A 22,510-nucleotide genomic window follows, 5' to 3' on the forward strand; every position below is an offset into this window, starting at 1 on the left:
AAACGCGATACAAAAATACTTTCCGTATTTATTGTATTCTTAATTTTTAACATAACAAACAAACCATCGTATAAATTAAATTTTATGACCACGGTCTCGATGTATAAACTAAAATTAAAATCAACGACGGATACTTCATGGTTAAAACTTTTTTATTTTTTAAAATTTTGCTAGCTTTCGGGTATGACACCCCTTGTTAAGCGTGAGTCTTTAAAGACTCACGCTTGACAAGGGGTGTCATACCCGTCAAGTATCCGTCGTTGATTTTAATTTTAGTTTAAACAAACCATGAGTTATTTTCACCGCTTTCACTCTTCTAATTGCGTATGCCACTATTTTACATAAAGCTAATAAACCAGTGCGTTTGCAGCTCGCTCCACTCAAGTTTTTGTTGAAAATACCGTTTCTAATTTTTGCAACGTCCTAGTTAAACAGAGTGTACTGGGTGAATGAAATATTGTTTCAAATGATTAGGGTGAATCATTTAGAGTTGAAACTCATTTTTTGTGGTAAACTTACTCTTCGGTTGTCAAAATTTGGTTATCTGATTATGTTAAATTGCAAGGTGATTGAGTTATTTAACAGGGCGGTTGATATTATTTTGAAACTTACACTTAGGTTGTAATAGTTCCCTTATTTATTTTATGAACAGGGTGATTGAAAAATTGTTCATAATCAATTGACAGGGTGATTATAAAAGCTTGGAAAGCTTGGCTTTTCTTTGAGTTAAAATTACTCTATTTTTGTTAATGCTTATTATGATTTATTTAATTTAAACGACTGGTTGATTGAGATATTGTTTTTAATATACAGGTTGGTTGAGAAAACCCTCATTTTCGGAAAAATTCCTCTTGATTTATTATAGTACGTATATTAAAATAATGTACAAGAGGATTGAAAATTGGTTAATATATAAATTTATTATTCAAAACAGATTTAATACATCGGGAGGTTTGTGCGTACTCAAATGTCCGAGAAATATTGTCTAATTATGGCGTAGGGTATTTCGTAATGTAAGAAACTAAACAAGTCAAATCCGAATGGCTTCTTTCTAGTGCTCGGCTTTCGATTAATTTCTATCCATGAACAAAATAAGCTCGGCGATATTTAAATAATATTTATTTAAATAACCAATAGTTGAATAAAAATAATCGAAAGTGAATAAGCCTATTATTTAAATAAAACAAACAATTATTTAAATAAATACCACTTTTATTCAAATAAATACCACTTTTATTCAAATAAATGCTTGGTTGCGTATAAAACATAATTAAATAAGTTAAAATGATATTCTTTTTACCAACGTTTTTTAAATAAATCGGAAAATTTGTCGATAATGAATAAACAATTAAGAGCAATAATTCTTTCAGATTGAGACGGATTTCGGAAAAGATATGGATTCCCGATTAAATATTTCCAATATATTAGAGAGATCATTTAAAAAAAATACTTAGCTAAATATATCTAAGTGCTCGACTTAGAACGAACATAAGTGTCTTGAAATACAACTAAAATAAACTCTAGATTTGGTAGGTTAATTTCTAAATTTCTTCAAAACAAAAGTTGGTATACAGGGTCTTTTTTTTTGCTCGGAAAAGTGTTATTTTTCAAAAACTATTTATAGTACCGATTTCAAATTTGGAAGGTCAATTCTCTATACCGGGGGACATCAGTTTGAGAAATTTGAGCGTTTTCGGTAATGTTTTTCACCAATTTTGAAAAATTATTTTTCGACCACTAGGTGCGAGATAAAAAATTTCTATTATAAAGTTGTAGGCCGTCATCGAAAACCCTTAAAAATTGTTCACTCGACGAAAAACAATTTATTTATCAGTGAAAATTCGAGCTTGAAAAATTTACAAGTTGGTGAAGCCAAATTACGATTGTTTGAAACGATAATTGAAACCGAATTACCTAATCCAGTTGAAACTTTGGTTAAAAAAACGACCGGATTTAAAAAACACGAGGCTATAGGTCAATCCTAAACATGCATTGGGTATTTAAAGGAAAACTTTGGGAGATTATTATCAGTGTTTGATAATATTTTGAACAATGCCTCGTTATTCAGTAGCTGAGCGTACCGAGATAGTTGCCATTTACTATGGAGAAGCAGCGCAAAACCTTAGAAGAGTGACTGAAATCTTCGCAGAAATACATCCAAATGGAGCACCATCTGTAAATACAGTAAGACGAGCAATTCACGATTTCAATCAATTTGGTAACTTGCAACCTAGGTTTCGCGGATTGGGTCAACCGGATTTTGACTTCGAGAACAATGTACTCGCGTACTTTGTGGCATATCCTCGTCACAGTTGCGCTAACGCCGCTGCTGATTTGGGTTGTTCTGCAAATCGTGTGTGGAAAATTCTTCGTAAGAATCGCTATCACCCATACAGAGCTACGCTCCACCAAGGACTAATTGACGGAGACCATCAAAGACGTTATGAATTTAGCAACTGGTTACTAAATGCTGTCCAAGAAGATAGACAATTTTTGCGCCATGTTTTGTTCTCCGACGAAGCGTCATTTTCTAGAGATGGGCCCTTTAATCATCAAAACAGCCATCTTTGGTCTGACATCAACCCACATTGGGGTTTTGAATATCATCACCAGGTTCAATTTGAACGGGTCAATGTTTGGGTTGGACTTGTTGGAAACCGTTTGATTGGTCCCTTTTTCCTGCCGACGAACCTCAACGGCCAAAGGTATTTACATTTTCTACAGAACGAACTGAGTGACGCAATCGACGACCTTCCATTGGCTGAAAGACGTCAGTTGTGGTTTCAGCAAGATGGCGCCCCTCCGCATTTTTCCCGGCAAGTAACTGAGCACCTCAACAACGAGTTTCCTGAAAGGTGGATAGGGAGAAATGGTCCAGTGCATTGGCCAGCAAGGTCACCTGACCTAACACCGCTGGATTATTTTCTCTGGGGATTCGTTAAAGCAAAGGTATACGCCACGCCCATTGAAACTAGGGAGGAAGTCATTAGACGAATAATCAGTGCTTGCCGAGACGTCACACCAGAAATGGTAGAGAAAGCGTTTGAGAACTTAATTGTCCGCGCACAAACCTGTGTTGCAGCCAATGGTGATATTATTGAAAATGTTTTGTAAAAATTTATGTGAATAAAATATCTGCATTTAAAAACCAAACGTGTACATTTTTTCAAGTGTGAAAACTCTACTACGTTTGTATTAGACTTGTTCCCTTTTCAATTATCGTTTCAAACAATCGTAATTTGGCTTCACCAACTTGTAAATTTTTCAAGCTCGAATTTTCACTGATAAATAAGTTGTTTTTCGTCGAGTGAACAATTTTTAAGGGTTTTCGATGACGGCCTACAACTTTATAATAGAAATTTTTTATCTCGCACCTAGTGGTCGAAAAATAATTTTTCAAAATTGGTGAAAAACATTACCGAAAACGCTCAAATTTCTCAAACTGATGTCCCCCGGTATAGAGAATTGACCTTCCAAATTTGAAATCGGTACTATTAATAGTTTTTGAAAAAAAACACTTTTCCGAGCAAAAAAAAAGACCCTGTATAAAAACACGGCGTTAATCCTGGCCCGTAACCAGAGGGACCCGTACTGTTAATATTTTCTCCTGACCTGGCATTCTTCAGTTAAGAAGACATTTTTATTAATAATTCATTCATCTAAAGTGTCTCAACTTTAAATGCTTAAACAGTTTCAATTACCGATTATTTTTATTTCATTATTTTGAAAAGTGCTGATCGCTGAAAAATATTATTATGAAATGTTTGTTGGCATCTAAATTTCTAAGTTTCTTAAATCTGACAAACGTAATTATGTTAGTGTGGGAAATTGGATGAATTTAGAGCAATTCAGGTGATATTTCAGGAGGTTTTGCAAAGTGTTCCAAACAAAGGATAGAAGTTTTTTCCGAAGCTTGTTTCACGTGAAGGGAAGGATCTGCTCTATGGGCCTGATAAACATTTTTGGTGATTCGAAGTGCGAATAAATCAGAGTTATTCGAACTTGGTGGCCTGTTTTATGCCCGCCTTCTAATGTTTACGTATAAAAAGAGGGTTGGACCAGGGATATGAAAACTGAAGGCTTGGCATTTTTTTAACATTTAAATGGAGTTCCCAGCAGGAGGTTCTAGACAAAGTATACATCTAATCAAATGCCAGGTGTCACCGTCACTGATAAACGAAATTGCCTGAGACAGACTGACGTCGTTTGTAAAAATAAAAAGTCGCGTGGCAGCCCAAAAGCTAACATCGTTATCTTAGACTGTAAAGAGCAAAACCCCCGGGTTGTCTAAGGAAACAGCCTTTGGCAACGGCAGGACTTTAATACGTTGGCGTGTTTTTAGTCCCGGGAAGTTCAGTGGCCGAGATAAAGCGTTAAATCAGATCCGCGACCGAAGCATCTATCGAATTGTACAGCGTTTCAATATGGGCTGATGGGTACAAATCTTTGTGCAATTTGATATATTTGAAGTCATAATTTTCACAGAAGCGAGATGCGGCCGAAATTTTAACCCCTGCATTCGTGGCTGAAAGAAAACACGCTAATCTTCATTTCGCTGTTTAAGAAAATATGCTTCAACCAATTTACAAAGATAGCCGTTTAGACTGGAAATATCCTTTGAATTAACTAATTTGCTTAGTTTGTTATTGCTTCACATCTTCGCAAATATACGATTGACGTAGTGCATTGGAGCTTTAAGTTTCTGTATTCCTCTGGTTCTTAAACGTAACGCGAAGAGGTACCTGTTTTTTCCTGGCTTATCGTGAACCGCTACCCTATAGGCTCCACCAGCGCCCCCCCCCTTTAATAATGAAAATGAGAAGCTACACTTACAATCTCTGAACTCAAGGAAGCCAGTACCTAATTAATAAACAATACACCAATGTGCTAATATAATAAAACACGGCAGAAACATTTGTTTCAAAACAAAGTGCTAGGGTTTTTACTATTTACCCTTTCTAAAAAACGGCTTGCCAGTTTTACCTCGAAGACCTGGCTACGGTCATGTACGTGTCCTTTGATTTGAACAGTTGGCTTATACCAACCTCAATTTTCTGTTTCGCCGGTATATTTTATTGTCCAATTAAAATATGCGTTTCGGATATTTGTATGTCTAATGTGGTTTTCCAATTTTTAACTTTAACTACCATTTTAATGGTTTCCAAAGTCTATGCTTTCATAATAAAGCTGCCGTTGAAGAATAAGCGATAAATCCTATTAATGTAATGGGAAATTATAATAATTATGGAAAGAATAATTAAATGACTGAGCGCTTAATGCTGAAAAGTTAGCGTTGCAAGCCTTAAGAGTTATCATATCGATCTTTTCACGGCACTTTAATCACAGCCTATTTCGTCTGAGAGAACCACAAAAAAAAACACTTTCCCCACTGGAATCGAACCGGGTTTCTGTTAGCATTAATTGAAAGGAGCCCAACTTTATTTGAAAATCGATGCGAACATGTACCTTTATTCGTAAGTGCTCCAAGAAGAAAGTTAGATGAGGTAAGGTGAAAGTTAATTGCGGCTGAATGGCGCTATATTTCTGGCAAATCAATATTAAGAGTTTTGCGCCCTGAAATTACTTTTCTATAATCACCGACCGAGATTTCCATTTTTTTCACCAAATAATCATTGATAATCTTTCTTTTTCATTTTTGTGTATGTTATTCCCTAGCAAAACCGACATAGTTATCGAAATAAAGAATTTTCTGTTATTTTCGCAATTTTTAACCTAGAAATTGTGAGTTAATTTCTGTTTGAATTTAAACTAGACACACTTCCCTTTGCCCTCTCGAAAAGGATAATGGCAGCATTCATCCCATCGCTGTAAGGAATATCATTCCCCGCCTGGTCACTAAGTGGGCTGTCTCGTATATATCGCCAACTCTCCGTCCACTTTTACATCCCACGCAGTTGGGCTTAGGCAATTGTGGAGGAGCTGAAGCCGCGACTAACATTGCGAGCTGCTATGTCAACACTGCAAATTTCAATTTCACTTTGAGATCACATAAAATTCACTTATAGATCATAAAAATCTGTCCTAATTTTAGATCACTAGTACACAGTTGGATCACTATATGTGTATGTGCTGATAGCGATCTAAAGGTGTTATGGTGTGATCCAAAAGTAATTCCCAAGTGTGCTTTATGCGTTTTAAAGCGATCAAATATGAGTGATCTGTTAGCGTTCTAAAGTGCACTTAAAGATCACTTTTGTCTCAATTTTAGATCGCTTGTGCATATAAGAACGCAACAAGAACACTCCTAAGTAAACTAGGTAGAACGTATACAGACCACTACAAGAAAACTATAGGTAAAAGATAATTTATGCAAAACAACCCAAAAAATTAACTTCAAAATACATTTATTTATTCTACTTGTTCCAAATTTTCATAATTTCCGTTTCCAATTTTACAGCTTTGGTTCCCAGTTTGCAATAACTGTGCTTTAAAACAAACTTGCCCATAAGGCCCATAGCTTGAAGAAATTGCTTCGGGTAATCAATTTCTAAAGCATAATGGTATGCTACTAAAATGTGTAAAATGTTCGCTAGGTCTAAATTTTGTTCCATGAGTGGAACAATGTTGCCCAGACCAACAATGGCGGCCTCCTTCAGATGGTCATTTTGGAAACTAATAATGGCCATTATGTCACCCTGTTTGAAAACATCTATTTCGCCTTGAAATTTTTCTGGCTATATTAAAAATACATAACATAAATATTACAAAAAATATTAATTTTTAAAGTAATTGTTAAACAAATTAGAAACGGAAAATTTTAAATTGACTATAGGTATTTTATGGCACGCCATCCAGGTCAATATAAAAAATATTTTTGAAAAAAATAAATACATAGTGTAAATTTTGACCTAAATGGTTTATAAAAATATGAATTTTACGAAAAGAAAAAGGGGATATTTTTTTCAACACATAAGTGAATATTTTTGTTCTTAATTTTGACCAGGATGGCTTGCCATAGTATTTTCCCTTCATTAAAAAAAATTACACCATACCAAAAAGACCGATATAAGTAAACAATTGATAAATTGGGATACCTAAAAAAATGCTTTATATTATGGAAAAAATGAAGTTAAGACTTACAGATACTTCTTTTATTATTGGTTCTGATTTCGTCCCTTTAGTGTTAGTTATGGCTACTTTTTTTTCGAAAGCACTCCATGCTTCAAAAGGTTTTCTTTCGCACTAAAATGATTAGTAATAAATCCAAATTAAGACAGGCAAAATTATACACCTATATACAATTATATAAAATACCTTTGTTTTGATATCGGAATTTGTAACTTCAACAATAACTTTCACAAATTGTTCCACGTTTTTCAAAAAGCTATCGTAACGTGGTGCACCTAAGGTTAATCTGAGTTCAATCACAAACTGAAAATAATATATAAAAATAATTATTCATGATTGAAAAAGGTTAATAAGTGATATTACGTACTGCTTTTGTATGGTCGAAGCATGGGTAATATTTTAAAAATTGAATCATGTCCAAATTTTTCATGCTTTTCAGAAATATTGATCGATTCGGGAAAGTTTGACGAAGCAAACCTCGAATGGAACCCCAATCAATTTTTGGTTTTTGATATTCCTTCTTCAATTTTAAAAGAGCTTCTTCAAATTTTTCTTCTGATAGAAGTTCTCCTTTAAAGTTGTCTCTTGAGTAACTAAATTTTATATGTGAAATATTATCAACCCAAATTAAGACAGTTTATAAAGCATTAAAAATTTTGACACATTATATATACCAGTTAATAGCAGCTCTCTTTTTAAATGGCGGTTCAGTATTTGAAGCTGATTGCCCAGGTGAAGAGTTTCCGGAAACATTGGCTAATTTCAAAAAACCTTTTGGATCTTTAGAATTGTCATTTTTAAGTTTTCCTCGTTCCTTCCTGATTCTCAGACTTAAAGCAGAAGAAAAAGTAGTCTGAAAAATGATTTTTTTTTTAAATTTAAGAGTTAAGGTAAAAGTAAATAAATTACTTGCCCAAGCTTTAGTTCCTGGTGCTTTAATACATGGATATTTGGCTGTCATCTCCATTCCAATTTCCCCATAGACAGTTTGAGTACGCACATTTGGAAAACTAACAAAATGTGCAGCGCATTCATGAATGAATGCATTCCAATAATCATGTGTAATACTCAGAATACCATTTTCCAATGCACTCAATATTAACGGTGAAAATTTTGGGAAAGAAAACTTCTATTTTTTAAAAAAAAATTGTTTAACCAAAATATATCAGGTTTAAGAATTTAAAATAGATTTACCCTGTAATTATTTGTTTCAGTTAGCATTTGAATATCATTTCCTAAATTTGGACTTATTGAGAGTTCAGTGTTAATAACTTTATTTTGAGGCTCATTTTCCCTTTGTTGAGAAGTGTGTTCATCAGATGGCTTTTCCGTGTGAACTAGTTTATCTAGACTACTATATTTCTGTTTTTGTACATCATCACCCTCACATTTCTCCATATTTGTGACTTCTCCTGAACAATTCCCTTTAATTGGGGCGTTTCCCTTACATTTTTCATTTGGGGAAGTTGTGATATTGGAGGTCTTCCCATGTTCAGTGTTAACTGTTCATATAATTCAAAATTAAAACATTTAACGTAACAACTAATACCGTAATTTCAGTTAGAAAAACCACTCTACAAGTTTGCACATTAATTACACACTCATGATTGTTTCTTTTATTAAAAAAGTTAGTCAATAGAAACACCACTGTGTATGACAAGCCACGATACCATTCAACTTTGAATACTTTATGAACTGTGGCGTTTTAACCAGAAAATACGGTATTAAAAATATAAACACCTTTATGCTTGGTTGGTGGGCAGCCGCAATAAAAACAGTTTGAATTATCAGTCGATTTTGGCATTTCATAATCCAGACATTCTCCTACACATTCTTTACACTCTCCACGATAACAGCCTCTGGTATCTAACATTTTTTAAACTGGTGCTTGTATAATGAAAGTAGAATAAAATTTTAAGATATCAACAGTTTCCTAATTTCGAAAAAATTAATTTTTTTGATGTTCAAAAGTTAAGAATTTTTATTTCTAATCAATCTCTATGTAAAAAAATGCCCTTAATTTGACAAAAAACCCTTTAGATAAGCCGAATTGAACTAAAATTAAAACCATTTAATGAGTAATTTGCTCTTATAAAAAAAATAACAATGAAGATGTAGAAAATGCAATTTCGTTTGAAACAATGGTGAAATTATGATAAAGTATTAAAGTATTAGGCCTATATGTTGGGAATGTTTGATTTGAAACCAAGTTTCTAGGGAAAAATAACTATTAAGAGAGTGAAATTTGCTCAAATCCTATTAGCAACAATACGAGGACAGCTAATTTAATCTAAATTCCAAAGGTCAGATGCAAAAATTTAAATTTGATTGAAAAAAGGGAGAAATTCTAATAAAATATTAAAGCGTCGCAAATGTACATCATAATGAGATTGAAATAAATTTAAAAGTAGCTGTGCAATATAAATTTTAAGGCAAATAGGTAAAAATCACTCGTTAACGCATTATCACAACCTAAGAAACCAATTTGCTAGGAAAAAATAACTATTAAGAGAGTGAAATTTGCTCAAATCCTATTAGCAACAATACGAGGACAGCTAATTTAATCTAAATTCCAAAGGTCAGATGCAAAAATTTAAATTTGATTGAAAAAAGGGAGAAATTCTGATAAAATATTAAAGCGTCGCAAATGTACATCATAATGAGATTGAAATAAATTTAAAAGTAGCTGTGCAATATAAATTTTAAGGCAAATAGGTAAAAATCACTCGTTAACGCATTATCACAACCTAAGAAACCAATTTGCTAGGATAAAATTACTATTAAGAGAGTTAAATTTGCTCAAATCCTATTAGCAACAATACGAGGACAGCTAATTTAATCTAAATTCCAAAGGTCAGATGCAAAAATTTAAATTTGATTGAAAAAAGGGAGAAATTCTGATAAAATATTAAAGCGTCGCAAATGTACAGTCCCGGACAAAAGTTCCGGGCCGTTTAGTTTTTGTTGCCATTTTTGTGTAGTTCTAGCTAGAAATGTCAGTGATAGCTTTTTGGAAAGAACAACATCGTGAGCATACAAATCTTTAAATATATGTGCGGTAACGAGTATTGGGCCAAAACGAAACCGGAAGTGGTCTTACCCCTCGAAGTCAACTTCTCATAACTCCACAGGAACGTTTCTACAAGGGTGGCATTATACGCGCCTTGTTACACTGAATCCAAATATCTTTACAGATTTAAAGTATTTCAAAAGATATTAAACAAACAATTCAGCTTTTAAACAATAATTTTAACCCTAAGTTTATACGGGTAAAACAATACTGTTCACTACCACAACATGTTTAACCTAACCTTTGTTTTTTTATGTCGTAAGTTATGAAATTTCGTTTTTGTTATTATCAAATCACAGAACTCTTCGGTTTTAGTAAACATGAATTTAGATCATTGGTGACCGAGACTACAATTATTTTTCAACTCAAAGCCATAGCCCGTGGACAACACCTTGAGAATAATTTCTAAATTTGCAGAATGTTTCACTTAAAAATTCGGTAAAATTCTTTTCGTCGTCGTGTGTCCATTAAATGTCTTCTCTAATGTAGGCGTTCTATATTAAAATTGGGGGGAGGGGGTGAAAAACGCGTTAAGAAATATGTCGATAAATAGTGCTTTTATAGGTATGGAATTTCGTAACTACTTTATTGTAGAACTAAGCTGGATTTTACCAGGGGTTTATAATGGTTGCAAGCATCCAACTCTCATTACCACTCATGCTTAACACGAGTAACGTTGTTTTTATGACCATACGGTGTTAAATGGGTTCACGTGATAGGCTGAACTAAAAAGGCTTAATTTGTTTTGTTCGTAATAAAGGTAGAACGCAAACTCGAAACAAACCCTTAAAGGATTTTTTTTTAATTTTACTAACGACGTAAGTCATTTCGTTGAAAATAATTTATCAATAGTGAGACCAATATCCGCCCTTATCATAAACCTCTCTCATTCTACTTGGCATGGATTCGTGATAAGAGCGCCATAATACGTTATTCTGTTTCAACTCTTGCCAGGCATTGGCAACGGCTTGGAAAAGTTCGTCCGGGTTGGAAACATTCGCATGATCGACCATTCGTACCATCTCGGCCCAGACATTTTCGATGGGATTCATATCACACCCTTTCGAACACCATTCCATTATCTTAAAATAATAATCCCAATGTTACACATTAAAAGATAAGTGAAGAATACAAATGGTGTATTTACGTCGAAACCATGAATCTGGCTAAGTCTTAGTAAAGCCCCAGCAGCAACTCTAGATGTGTGAATAGGTGATCTATCATGCATGAACGTAAAGTTTCCGAGAGGGAATCTGGCCATCACGCTCGGAATAAAATCATTCTCAAGAAGTTGAACGTAACGCTGACCGGTGTGTCTTCCTTCTATTCGAATAAGGCATCCGGAATTTTCAGCGGACATCCATCCCCACACGTTGACGGTGTATCGTCCGCTTCTTTGGACTTCGCTAATATACGGTTCGTCAAATCTGGTCCCTATCGGTCGTCTTACCCAGATCTAAAATGTAGTAAATGTAGTTAAACAAACTTCCCTAGATTGTAAATTTTGTAGAAAATACCTGTCCGTTATGGCCAATCACATATTTTTCATCGGTGAAAACGACATTTCTCCATTGATCAGGAGTCGAATTGAGATGTTCTGTAGCGAATTGAAGCCGTGCACGACGGTTGGCTTCTGATAGCCTTTCTTTCAAGCACGATTTACGAATAAGAACACCATGTTCGACTAACACCCGTCTAGAAGTTCTTACACTTGCTTCGACATTTACCTGGTTGTTCGATTTTTTCTCAACGTTTTTTTACATATTTGAACTATCAACAAATTAAGAAGTCATACACTAGTATTTATACCAAAATATAAAAAAACATAGCCGGTAACAAAAATAATATTAACTTCCGCTAGGATGTCTTACTCCATTTAATTTTCAGTTTTTATAGTTCAAAAATTTATAAATAGAGTTGAAACTTTGAAAAAATATCACTGTTGATAAATATATCTATTCGCTATCGTGTAATTATTCGCAATGAAATTATTCTTTTGCATAACCAAGGTCTTTCAAATAGAGCAATAGCTCTTCAGTTAAATATCGGCCGAGCAACAGTAGCGAGATGGGTTGATCGCCACAGAAACAATGAATTCAATTGGGGTAGAGACCAAGACCGATCAGGAAGACCGCGAGCTGTTACTCAACGTGAACATCGAAGAATTGGGAGATCCAGCAGGAATAATCCGTTTCTAACTGCGAGAGCTATTCGAACGGAAGTAAATGTCGAAGCAAGTGTAAGAACTGTTAGACGGGTGTTAGTCGAACATGGTCTTCTTGGTCGTATATCGTGCTTGAAAGAAAGGCTATCAGAAGCCAACCGTCGTGCACGGCTTCAATTCGCTACAGAACATCTCAATTGGACTCCTGATCAATGGAGAAATGTCGTTTTCACCGATGAAAAATTTGTGATTGGCCATAACGGACAGGTATTTTCTACAAAATTTACAATCTAGGGAAGTTTGTTTAACTACATTTACTACATTTTAGATCTGGGTAAGACGACCGATAGGGACCAGATTTGACGAACCGTATATTAGCGAAGTCCAAAGAAGCGGACGATACACCGTCAACGTGTGGGGATGGATGTCCGCTGAAAATTCCGGATGCCATATTCGAATAGAAGGAAGACACACCGGTCAGCGTTACGTTCAACTTCTTGAGAATGATTTTATTCCGAGCGTGATGGCCAGATTCCCTCTCGGAAACTTTACGTTCATGCATGATAGATCATCTATTGCTGCTGGGGCTTTACTAAGACTTAGCCAGATTCATGGTTTCGACGTAAATACACCATTTATATTCTTCACTTATCTTTTAATGTGTAACATTGGGATTATTATTTTAAGATAATGGAATGGTGTTCGAAAGGGTGTGATATGAATCCCATCGAAAATGTCTGGGCCGAGATGGTACGAATGGTCGATCATGCTAATGTTTCCAACCCGGACGAACTTTTCCAAGCCGTTGCCAATGCCTGGCAAGAGTTGAAACAGAATAACGTATTATGGCGCTCTTATCACGAATCCATGCCAAGTAGAATGAGAGAGGTTTATGATAAGGGCGGATATTGGTCTCACTATTGATAAATTATTTTCAACGAAATGACTTACGTCGTTAGTAAAATTAAAAAAAAATTCCTTTAAGGGTTTGTTTCGAGTTTGCGTTCTACCTTTATTACGAACAAAACAAATTAAGCCTTTTTAGTTCAGCCTATCACGTGAACCCATTTCACACCGTATGGTCATAAAAACAACGTTACTCGTGTTAAGCATGAGTGGTAATGAGAGTTGGATGCTTGCAACCATTATAAACCCCTGGTAAAATCCAGCTTAGTTCTACAATAAAGTAGTTACGAAATTCCATACCTATAAAAGCACTATTTATCGACATATTTCTTAACGCGTTTTTCACCCCCTCCCCCCAATTTTAATATTGAACGCCTACATTAGAGAAGACATTTAATGGACACACGACGACGAAAAGAGTTTTACCGAATTTTTAAGTGAAACATTCTGCAAATTTAGAACCAAATAGGAAATTATTCTTAAGGTGTTGTCCACGGGCTATGGCTTTGAGTTGAAAAATAATTGTAGTCTCGGTCACCAATGACCTAAATTCGTGTTTACTAAAACCGAACAGTTCTGTGATTTGATAATAACAAAAACGAAATTTCATAACTTACGACATAAAAAAACAAAGGTTAGGTTAAACATGTTGTGGTAGTGAACAGTATTGTTTTACCCGTATAAACTTAGGGTTAAAATTATTGTTTAAAAGCTGAATTGTTTGTTTAATATCTTTTGAAATACTTCAGCGATTTTAAATCTGTAAAGATATTTGGATTCAGTGTAACAAGGCGCGTATAATGCCACCCTTGTAGAAACGTTCCTGTGGAGTTATGAGAAGTTGACTTCGAGGGGTAAGACCACTTCCGGTTTCGTTTTGGCCAAATACTCGTTACCGCACATATATTTAAAGATTTGTATTCTCACGATGTTGTTCTTTCCAAAAAGCTATCACTGACATTTCTAGCTAGAACTACACAAAAATGGCAACAAAAACTAAACGGCTCGGAACTTTTGTCCGGGACTGTACATCATAATGAGATTGAAATAAATTTAAAAGTAGCTGTGCAATATAAATTTTAAGGCAAATAGGTAAAAATCACTCGTTAACGCATTATCACAACCTAAGAAACCAATTTGCTAGGAAAAAATAACTATTAAGAGTGAAATTTGCTCAAATCCTATTAGCAACAATACGAGGACAGCTAATTTAATCTAAATTCCAAAGGTCAGATGCAAAAATTTAAATTTGATTGAAAAAAGGGAGAAATTCTAATAAAATATTAAAGCGTCGCAAATGTACACCATAATGAGATTGAAATAAAATTTAACAGTAGCTGTGCAATTTAAATTGTTGTCTTATCTGTAAAATTACAGTATCTTTCTTTTGGACTTAATTAAAAGTTGCTTTTTACTAAATTCAAAGGTAACTGTGGTCAAATTATAAAATTAATTTTTACAACACTAAACTAATTTAAAAAATGAGCATTAAGGAATTATTACATTAGCTTACAAATTATCCAATTAAGCACGAATACTTATGCACAATGAAATGTTGGTTATTTAATACTTTCATTCCTAATGGCCAAGGATTTTCTAATTGATCTCTTTGTATAACAACCTGATTGTTGCTTAATTTAATTTCATAGGCATTCAAACAAGGCACATACTCAATGATTTCTGTGGTTTTAATAATAAATAGATAATGTCTCTTAGTTGCAATTATTCCATGAATTATCCCAAACTCTGGTAACTCCCTTGTTAGTGGAGAGAGACATAATGCAGCTCCTGGCTTGTAAACATGCCCATGAACCCCGAATTCTTTTATAACATAAATTTGTAAATCATAAGGTTCTAAAAAAGGAGTAATTAACAATCCGATTTCTTCGCTAAGTTCTCCAGGCAATACTACCACATCTATGTTCACTTCATCAGACCCGTACAAAAAATTTCTATTTGGCGCGCCACTTACGGTGTTTTGATAAAAACAATTTCTTAATAAATGAAAGCGGCTCATGCTAAGAGCAATATTTTTAAATGAGCCCCATTTTCGACCTTTAAAAACACTAAAATGAGCTTCGAATCTCATACACCACTGGTGTCTGAGAGGACCAAAAAGCCTCATTTGTTCTGGGAAATGAATTAAATAGTGGAATTTCGGTTTTAAACCGATATTGGGATATTCAACTAAAAACACTTCATGATGCACTTTTATAGCATTTTCAAGCTGTTCACTACTTTCCTGTACACAATATGGAGAAGTGCACAAAAATGTTATTTTTGCCATCAGTAAAAAAATTTTTAGCTTTGGGTTGTCAGAATCTACTTTAGATGCCAAAATAAAAGGTAGCACTTCTAGAATAGTTAAAGCTGCAGAGGCTGAGAGAGATATATGCCCATCATCTGATAAATTTGACAATTCTATTCTCGTTGGTTTGTTTCTAATTTCTAAATAAGAATAATGATATTGATCAATTTGGGAGTTTAACCAAGAAATATCAAAAAACTTTTCCACATTAATGAAATTAGCAAGCATGGCTTTTAGTTCGACTAATACTATACCTTCTAAAAGCACGTGCATTGGGTCATGAACAGCTAAATCTAACGAAACATTTTCAATTGAAAAAAGAGGGGAAAGATTATTTATCCCATATTCTTTACTCCAATGCTTTCTCGCAACTTCAGATTCACATTCATCAAGAATCTCGCACATTTCTAGGTGTTCCTCCATATCTCGTCTTTGAAAATCTAACGCTCTGAATTTTTCAAATATTTCAGGCCTCTGACCCATGCAAGTTCTACAAGGCTTCTTAGCAAACGCAACCCCTTCTTTGAAACCCCATAATTGGTTTGAAGCTGGAGTATCGGCAGGAGTACCAACAATTATACCAAAATAAATAGTACCATTATTAAGCAAATCAATCCCATTACGTAAATCATTCATACTTTGAATAAAATCTAAGAGCACAGGTTCAAGACCAAACTCTTTTACATCTGCAGATTTGACAATTGCCAATACCTGCTTCGTATGCAGTTTTGACCTAAACTGAGGTGGAATATTTGCCAGTTCATAAGAAAATATTGTCAATTTGTGAGTTTTCCTATGAACCCCTATTGGATTCACAGTTTCAATATCATCTACATGAAGTACTGTTTGAAGGCAATTTGACTTAGAAAGTGCATGTTCCTTGTAATACAAACCATCGCACCAATCTTTCATGACATTAGAATCGCTTTCGTGAGATGTTTCAAGCCAAAACTTTACATCAGGAGTTCTAAGCAAAGCTTTAACACTATCCAGAAAAGGAACGCAATAAGCATAAATATTTTTAGCAGTGAATCTCCCTTTAACTTTAACTCTCCTTGTACCAAGGTATACAGGCATTACATCTCCTAAATTGAATTTTTGTCTAAAGATTTTCTGCCTACCAGCATCAGTTAACATTTGGCTTACAGTATTTGAAAAATCAAAAAGCGAATCAAATCTGTGATCTTTGAAATCTACAGCTACAACTCTAGAAAGGTCGTCTCTTAAAGTTTCTGAAATTTCACTGAATAATTGTAAAAATTCCTGAGCTATACTGTTAATTACGGTTTTGCTTAGTCCATGTCGGCCTTCTAGTCTTAAAAAAAAATAAGCCAAGAATGTTTGTATAGATTTTTTCTTAATGTCAGGATTTATTTCATCGTGAACTATAGGATTTTGATTTGGACTGTTAGGGAGACTATCAACTGAACTGTCATTAGCACTGAAATCCATTTGCATTTGTTCATTTTCTGGTTCAGATTCAAAAGCTGCTTCAGTACCTAAACAACTTTGGTGGTTACGACGACAATGAACTTTAAAAGCACTATAACTGGTAGTCTTATATGGGCAAACTCTACAAGAAATACTAAACAAGCTCTCATTCTTATGAAGTTTGATAGTATGTTGGTTCAACATTTCAATACGATTAGTTTTGAAACTACACATTTCACAAGAATAATTTTGATTATTTTCTCCCATTTTGAACGTTAACGAAATAGCAACTTGCTTCACGATAATAAATTCTAGGTTAGTGAATATGGGAGATTTAAAAGTTTACTAGGCCAAGGTCCTTAAATGAATTATGATCATTTATCCAAGGTTAGAAATTTAGGCCTATTTTTGGGGAACCCAAAGGCTTACCAAATATACAGGCATCTTCAAAAAGTTAGGACGGTTACGACGCTAATGGACGGTATTAAATGACCTTAGAAAATCAGCCTGAAGTTCAATTATATGTCTTAAAATTGCCTAAATTCGAAAAAACTATACTTACCCAAATTGCAGTTAAATAAATTTAACAATTTTTAAAAGATTTTAATTTTTCAATGCAAAAGAAATATGGCTTGCAACTATCTCTATGGCTGCTCACAGCAATACAACACGTGTGAAAAACTCTCGAGGAACTGTGGAACAGTATGGAATATGGAAACCCCTATAGTAATAGTAGTCACTAGTCAAACCATAATTTACTAAAATTATATTATTTCTATGGCAACATTTGATAACATAGGTAAAAAAACACTAAATTACCTTGTGAATATCCCCCGTTTTCAGTGTTTCCATTTGGGTAATTTATAAACTTCTTCAGGTAAAACTCCCCCTTTCTATTTTCTAAATTTTCCATCGAGCTAGGCAGGTCCTGTGGCGCCGATTGGCTACGCGAGCGTCGCCAGATAGGAAGTTGATAAATAATTAATTCTTAGATAAATTAATTAAAATTAATTAATCCTGCGCTGTTAGTTTTCGATTCATTATACGTTTATTATATTGAGAACTTAATTGAGAATTTAATGAATAAGTACAAAATTAAATGTTTTAATGTGCTGGTTATATCAGTTTTATAATTAGTTATTTATTTTGTAGTAATTATATAACTAATAAATTTTATTGAAACAAACACTTATCTTTAAATAAATCTAATGATATTAAAGATAGTTTTCACTTAAGAAAAATGAAATTGAAAAATTAAATTTATTTGGTTCAAATATTTGAATAGCGAAAAATTTCAATTAAGAATTCGTGGTGATCTATATAGGTGAAAATGTGTTCAGAAGTAAGCGGTTATGTGATCTGAAAATGACTAGTAATCTACTTTCGGGTAAGATTGCATATGAACGGTTGTACATCACTTACTCTAACATATAGATCACTATGAAAAAAATTCAGATTACCTATGAACCTCTTCAGATTACATTTAATCGGTTACGGATCACTCAAGGTACATTGCAAGTGATCTCTAAATGTTCAAAAATGATCTCGGAGTGAAATTGAAATTTGCAGTGAACCACACAGAAAAATACTGACAGACATATACTATACTGACACGCGTTGAGTAGAAGAAACGTTAAGTCTTTTTGCGCGTCGAATTACAAAACGTTGACGTTTAAAGCATGTTAAGTTCTAGAAACGATTGTTTTATACGTGTTGAGGTCTTGTAGTGCTTAAAATGTAAACTCATCTATTTGTTGAAATGTTTAATTTTTCAACTCGTAGATTTCTCGAAAAGTTCAAGGTTTATACGTGTCGAGTTAACCTTACGCATAGAGTTCTGGAAACGTTTAAGTTTCAAATGCGTCGAAATCTGGAAATGTGTAAGTATCAAACGCGACGAAATATAGAAGCGTTTAAGTTTCAAAAGCGTCGAGTTGTCGCAACGTTTTTTCAAACGCGTCGAGTTGTTGAATCGTTTAAGATTCAAACGCGTCAAGTTCTCGAATCGTTTAAGTTTCAAACCCGTCCAGTTCTTGAAACGTTTAAGATTCAAAACGCGTTGAGGTCCCGCAACATTAGAATTCCAAACGTATCGAGGTTCTTGAGACATTTCGGATTATTCAAAGAAATAATTCTTTCTAAATAAAATTTTTATTTGCAAAAAATATTTTATTGATTATCTAACACATAAAACTAATTAAATGGTGAACAAATAAGTTACACAAATTGTTCCTTCTTTGGAATTGGCCATTTTGTTCAGGGATGGACTGATTTTCGTAATAAGATTCACTAAGGAAATTCTAAACTTAACTAACTGACCTTTAAAAGCTATTTTAAAATCCGCTTTCTTTCCTGGAAAATTTTAGAGTTGGAACAACTCAAATTTCCACTACTTGAGTTGAGGTTCGAAAAGTCCGTTTGCACCTAGAGGTCGGCGGAACAAATAAATTAACCGCAAAAATTTCAATTAATCATTAAAATTAGTATTATTTGTTTTATGCGAATAAATTATACGATTAAACAACGATTTAACATGCAAAATTAATCATTTTTTTCGAAAATTTCTGAATAATTCTCGGTTATGGATAAATATAAACAATCGTATAATTTCTTATTCAAACGCCGACCTCTATTTGCACCCATTTGAGATTTGAAAAGTTACCGTTTCCAATCTCCTTGAGGTTCAGAAAGGTGGTCAACAGCAGCATCGACCGTTGGTTAAAGTTGACGAAATCCCCCATAAACAGGAACTTCGCTACAGGGCCGTGCAGAGGTATTCTGGGCACGAGGCAAAAGTTACTCGCGGGGCCTTCGATTTGCACCCCGCCCCGCCCTTTCGAGCCCTTAAAAACCTTTTTCAAGTTATCATGATTTGCACTATCCCCCCTCTCTCCCGCCTTTTCAGTGGGGCTCCGGGGAATTTGCCCCCCCCCTGCACGGCCCTGCTTCGCTACGCAACTATTTATAAGTATACCTATATCTACAACTACAACACAACCTGAATAATGTATATGAAGCTACGCTTCAGGTCTTGGATTTAGGCAGTTTGGCTACTGAAATACTTACATTTGACACATTTACGATTGAGAATGGTCTTATCTGCATTCTCCTTCGAGCCTTTGGTTCGCAGATGAGTGCTTAGTTTACTTTCCAAGTAAAATATTACCGCCAATTCATAGTCGTCATCATTCTGAAAAGTTGAAATATTTACAAATTCAAGAATACATTAATTTATATATATATCTGTAAACTGTACCATTTCAATTCTTTCCTTTAAAATTGTTGAAAGTTTTATAAAACCTGGTCTTAGAATTTTCATCATTTAGCAGTAAGTTTCATTCAGCTTCAAGCTAAATAAATAAATATGGTAAATATTTTGAAATTTTAAATTTTATATTAGAATAAATTAATTTAAACTAACTTACAAATGTAGAAATTTTTCTAAGATATCCTCATATTTCACTGATTCTTTTTCAATCCATTAACGCCTTTTCGAGAACGTTAGGCGAGTGAACTTCAGCAGTTTTGGGATGTCCATATCCACCTCGTTCAATTCGATTCCAATTTCACAAATATAATTTTCGAATTCAACAGTGCACGAATAGTTTCCTTCGTCAGCTATTTTCGGCGTTTACTTGACCCATGATTTACCACTACTGAACGTTTTGGCTCGAAGCTCTTTTCCCTCTGCTTCTCCAACATTCTAATATGTCTTATATTAGCTGAGAGCTTATACATTTTGAAAACAGCCCGTATGCTAATTCCTTGATGACATCTTTAAAAACGCCCATGGGCTTACCCTCTCTTAAATGATTTTCCGTAAATTGGGGATATTCCGGTAGATGAAGAGATGTATCTTCTGTTTCTTCCTGGATAACTGACGAATCTTCATCTACTTCCTACGATCAAAGAAAAAATGAAAATAAAAAAAATATTTAGATAATTTAGAGTCTGGAATTTATTTCAACATATTGGCTAGGTTCACCAAAAAAAAGGTTGTAATGCTGAGTTTTGTTGACGGCATTATACAGCCAACTCTGATAATGGCAAAAAAACGTAGCTCTAAGACTTAAAAGTCCTAGAGTTTCTTCTGACTGTCAAGCTTTAAGTTTACTTCCAGCCGAACAAATACCCTGGTGGTAGCCAACAGCAGAACGCGTTGGCCTACCACCAGGGCATTTGTTTGGCAGGAAAGAAAATTTAAAATGTGACAGGCAGAAGAAAACCTAGGCCCTTAACGCGGTGGCGATATATCTTAGGTATTAGTCTTGCTAATAATTAGTTTTTAAAAACACTTATCGTTTTCAACAAGCGATTATTCCTTAAATATTTGCGACGTAAACAAATTGTTATCTATTTCCAACCTTACCATGGTTCCTAACATTTCACCTTCGATAACATTATCAAACGACGCTAGAGCCGGAGCCAAGGCGGAAACGTCTATTGGAATTTCTATATCCGATTTTGGGCAGTCTTCAACAAGCGTCTGAAATAATTTACTTTTTAAGGGTGAATTTAAAACAAGTCTTTTATACCTCACATTCTGAAGAATTTGATTGGCTCAGCGGAAGATGAATTTCTTGCGCATTGTAAATATCTTTACAACTCAGTATCATAAATTTGTCTCTACCACTATTTCGGTTTTCCATAGATTCCCACGTTACGTTTCAATAGTGAGAATAAATATTCTTCTCATATCACCTTCATTTTCGTTTAAGCCAATGTCACCAAAGTGAATAGAGTAAATCTAATCCGAGTAGCAAACGAAAATTTCCAGGCATTTTCGTCTAATCAGTAGCGTAGCCTGGATGTTGTTTCCTGGGGAAGCGGGCAAACCATTCTCAAAATGAACAAAAACAAATGTACACCCCCCCCCCCCCGCGACTACGCCCATGCGTCTAAGCTGAGATCACCAAGGAAATATAACAAGTCGGCCAAGGCCGTAATATTAGTTCGACATCGATAGCGTCAGACGTTTATGCTTCTATATCTGTATTCTAATTTTCCGCTCCGTATCTCAAATCCAATAGGAACTACAAAGAAAATTCGCAATACGCTCACTAACCCTTGGCACGGGTTAAAAGAGTTTAACATAGGGTCAGATTTCAGCTTCTTAACTGTATTAAAAGTTTTAGCCCCGAATTTCAAATCCAATCCAAACTACGAAGAAAATTAATGTAGGATCTATAAGCCTTGGCGCGTGTTAATATGGTTAATCATAGTTCCATTCGTAACCACCTTTACCCATATTCAAAGTTTTAGCACCGTAACTCAAATCCAATAGGAACTAAGAAGACAATTCGCGTACGCTCAATAAGCCTCGGCACGTGTTAAAGGGTTAAGCATAGCGTCTGACTTCAGCTTCTTTATCTGTATTGGTGGATCTTAAAATTCATTTTGCGTGTGAAAATACGCCTCCATGTTAGTGTATAAAAGCAGGTAAATAAGCCTGTTATACCTCACAATGTAAAGGTACTGTCACGCGCAAAAACGTAATTTTGAAATCGGTCAATTCTAAGTTTGGGTCCCGTATCTCAAATCC

At 34.5% G+C, this 22,510-nt stretch overlaps 1 protein-coding gene across 1 annotated transcript; it reads right to left on the reverse strand.

Moving 5' to 3' along the window:
- Positions 1 to 14,745: 14,745 nt before the first annotated feature.
- On the reverse strand, positions 14,746 to 17,202 carry LOC149940298 (uncharacterized). Its single transcript, XM_090179214.1, has one exon. It carries the CDS (start codon positions 17,200 to 17,202, stop codon positions 14,746 to 14,748), a length of 2,457 nt encoding a protein of 818 aa, XP_090035340.1.
- Positions 17,203 to 22,510: the final 5,308 nt, after the last annotated feature.

Source organism: Leiobunum rupestre, chromosome 6, assembly GCF_980474605.1.
Source record: "Leiobunum rupestre chromosome 6, qqLeiRupe1.1.hap1, whole genome shotgun sequence".
NCBI classification, from domain to species: domain Eukaryota; kingdom Metazoa; phylum Arthropoda; class Arachnida; order Opiliones; family Sclerosomatidae; genus Leiobunum; species Leiobunum rupestre.

Excerpts from the sequence above, each read along its gene's own strand:
- LOC149940298 (XM_090179214.1), bottom strand. The coding sequence starts at position 17,202 with ATGTGTAGTTTCAAAACTAATCGTATTGAAATGTTGAACCAACATACT.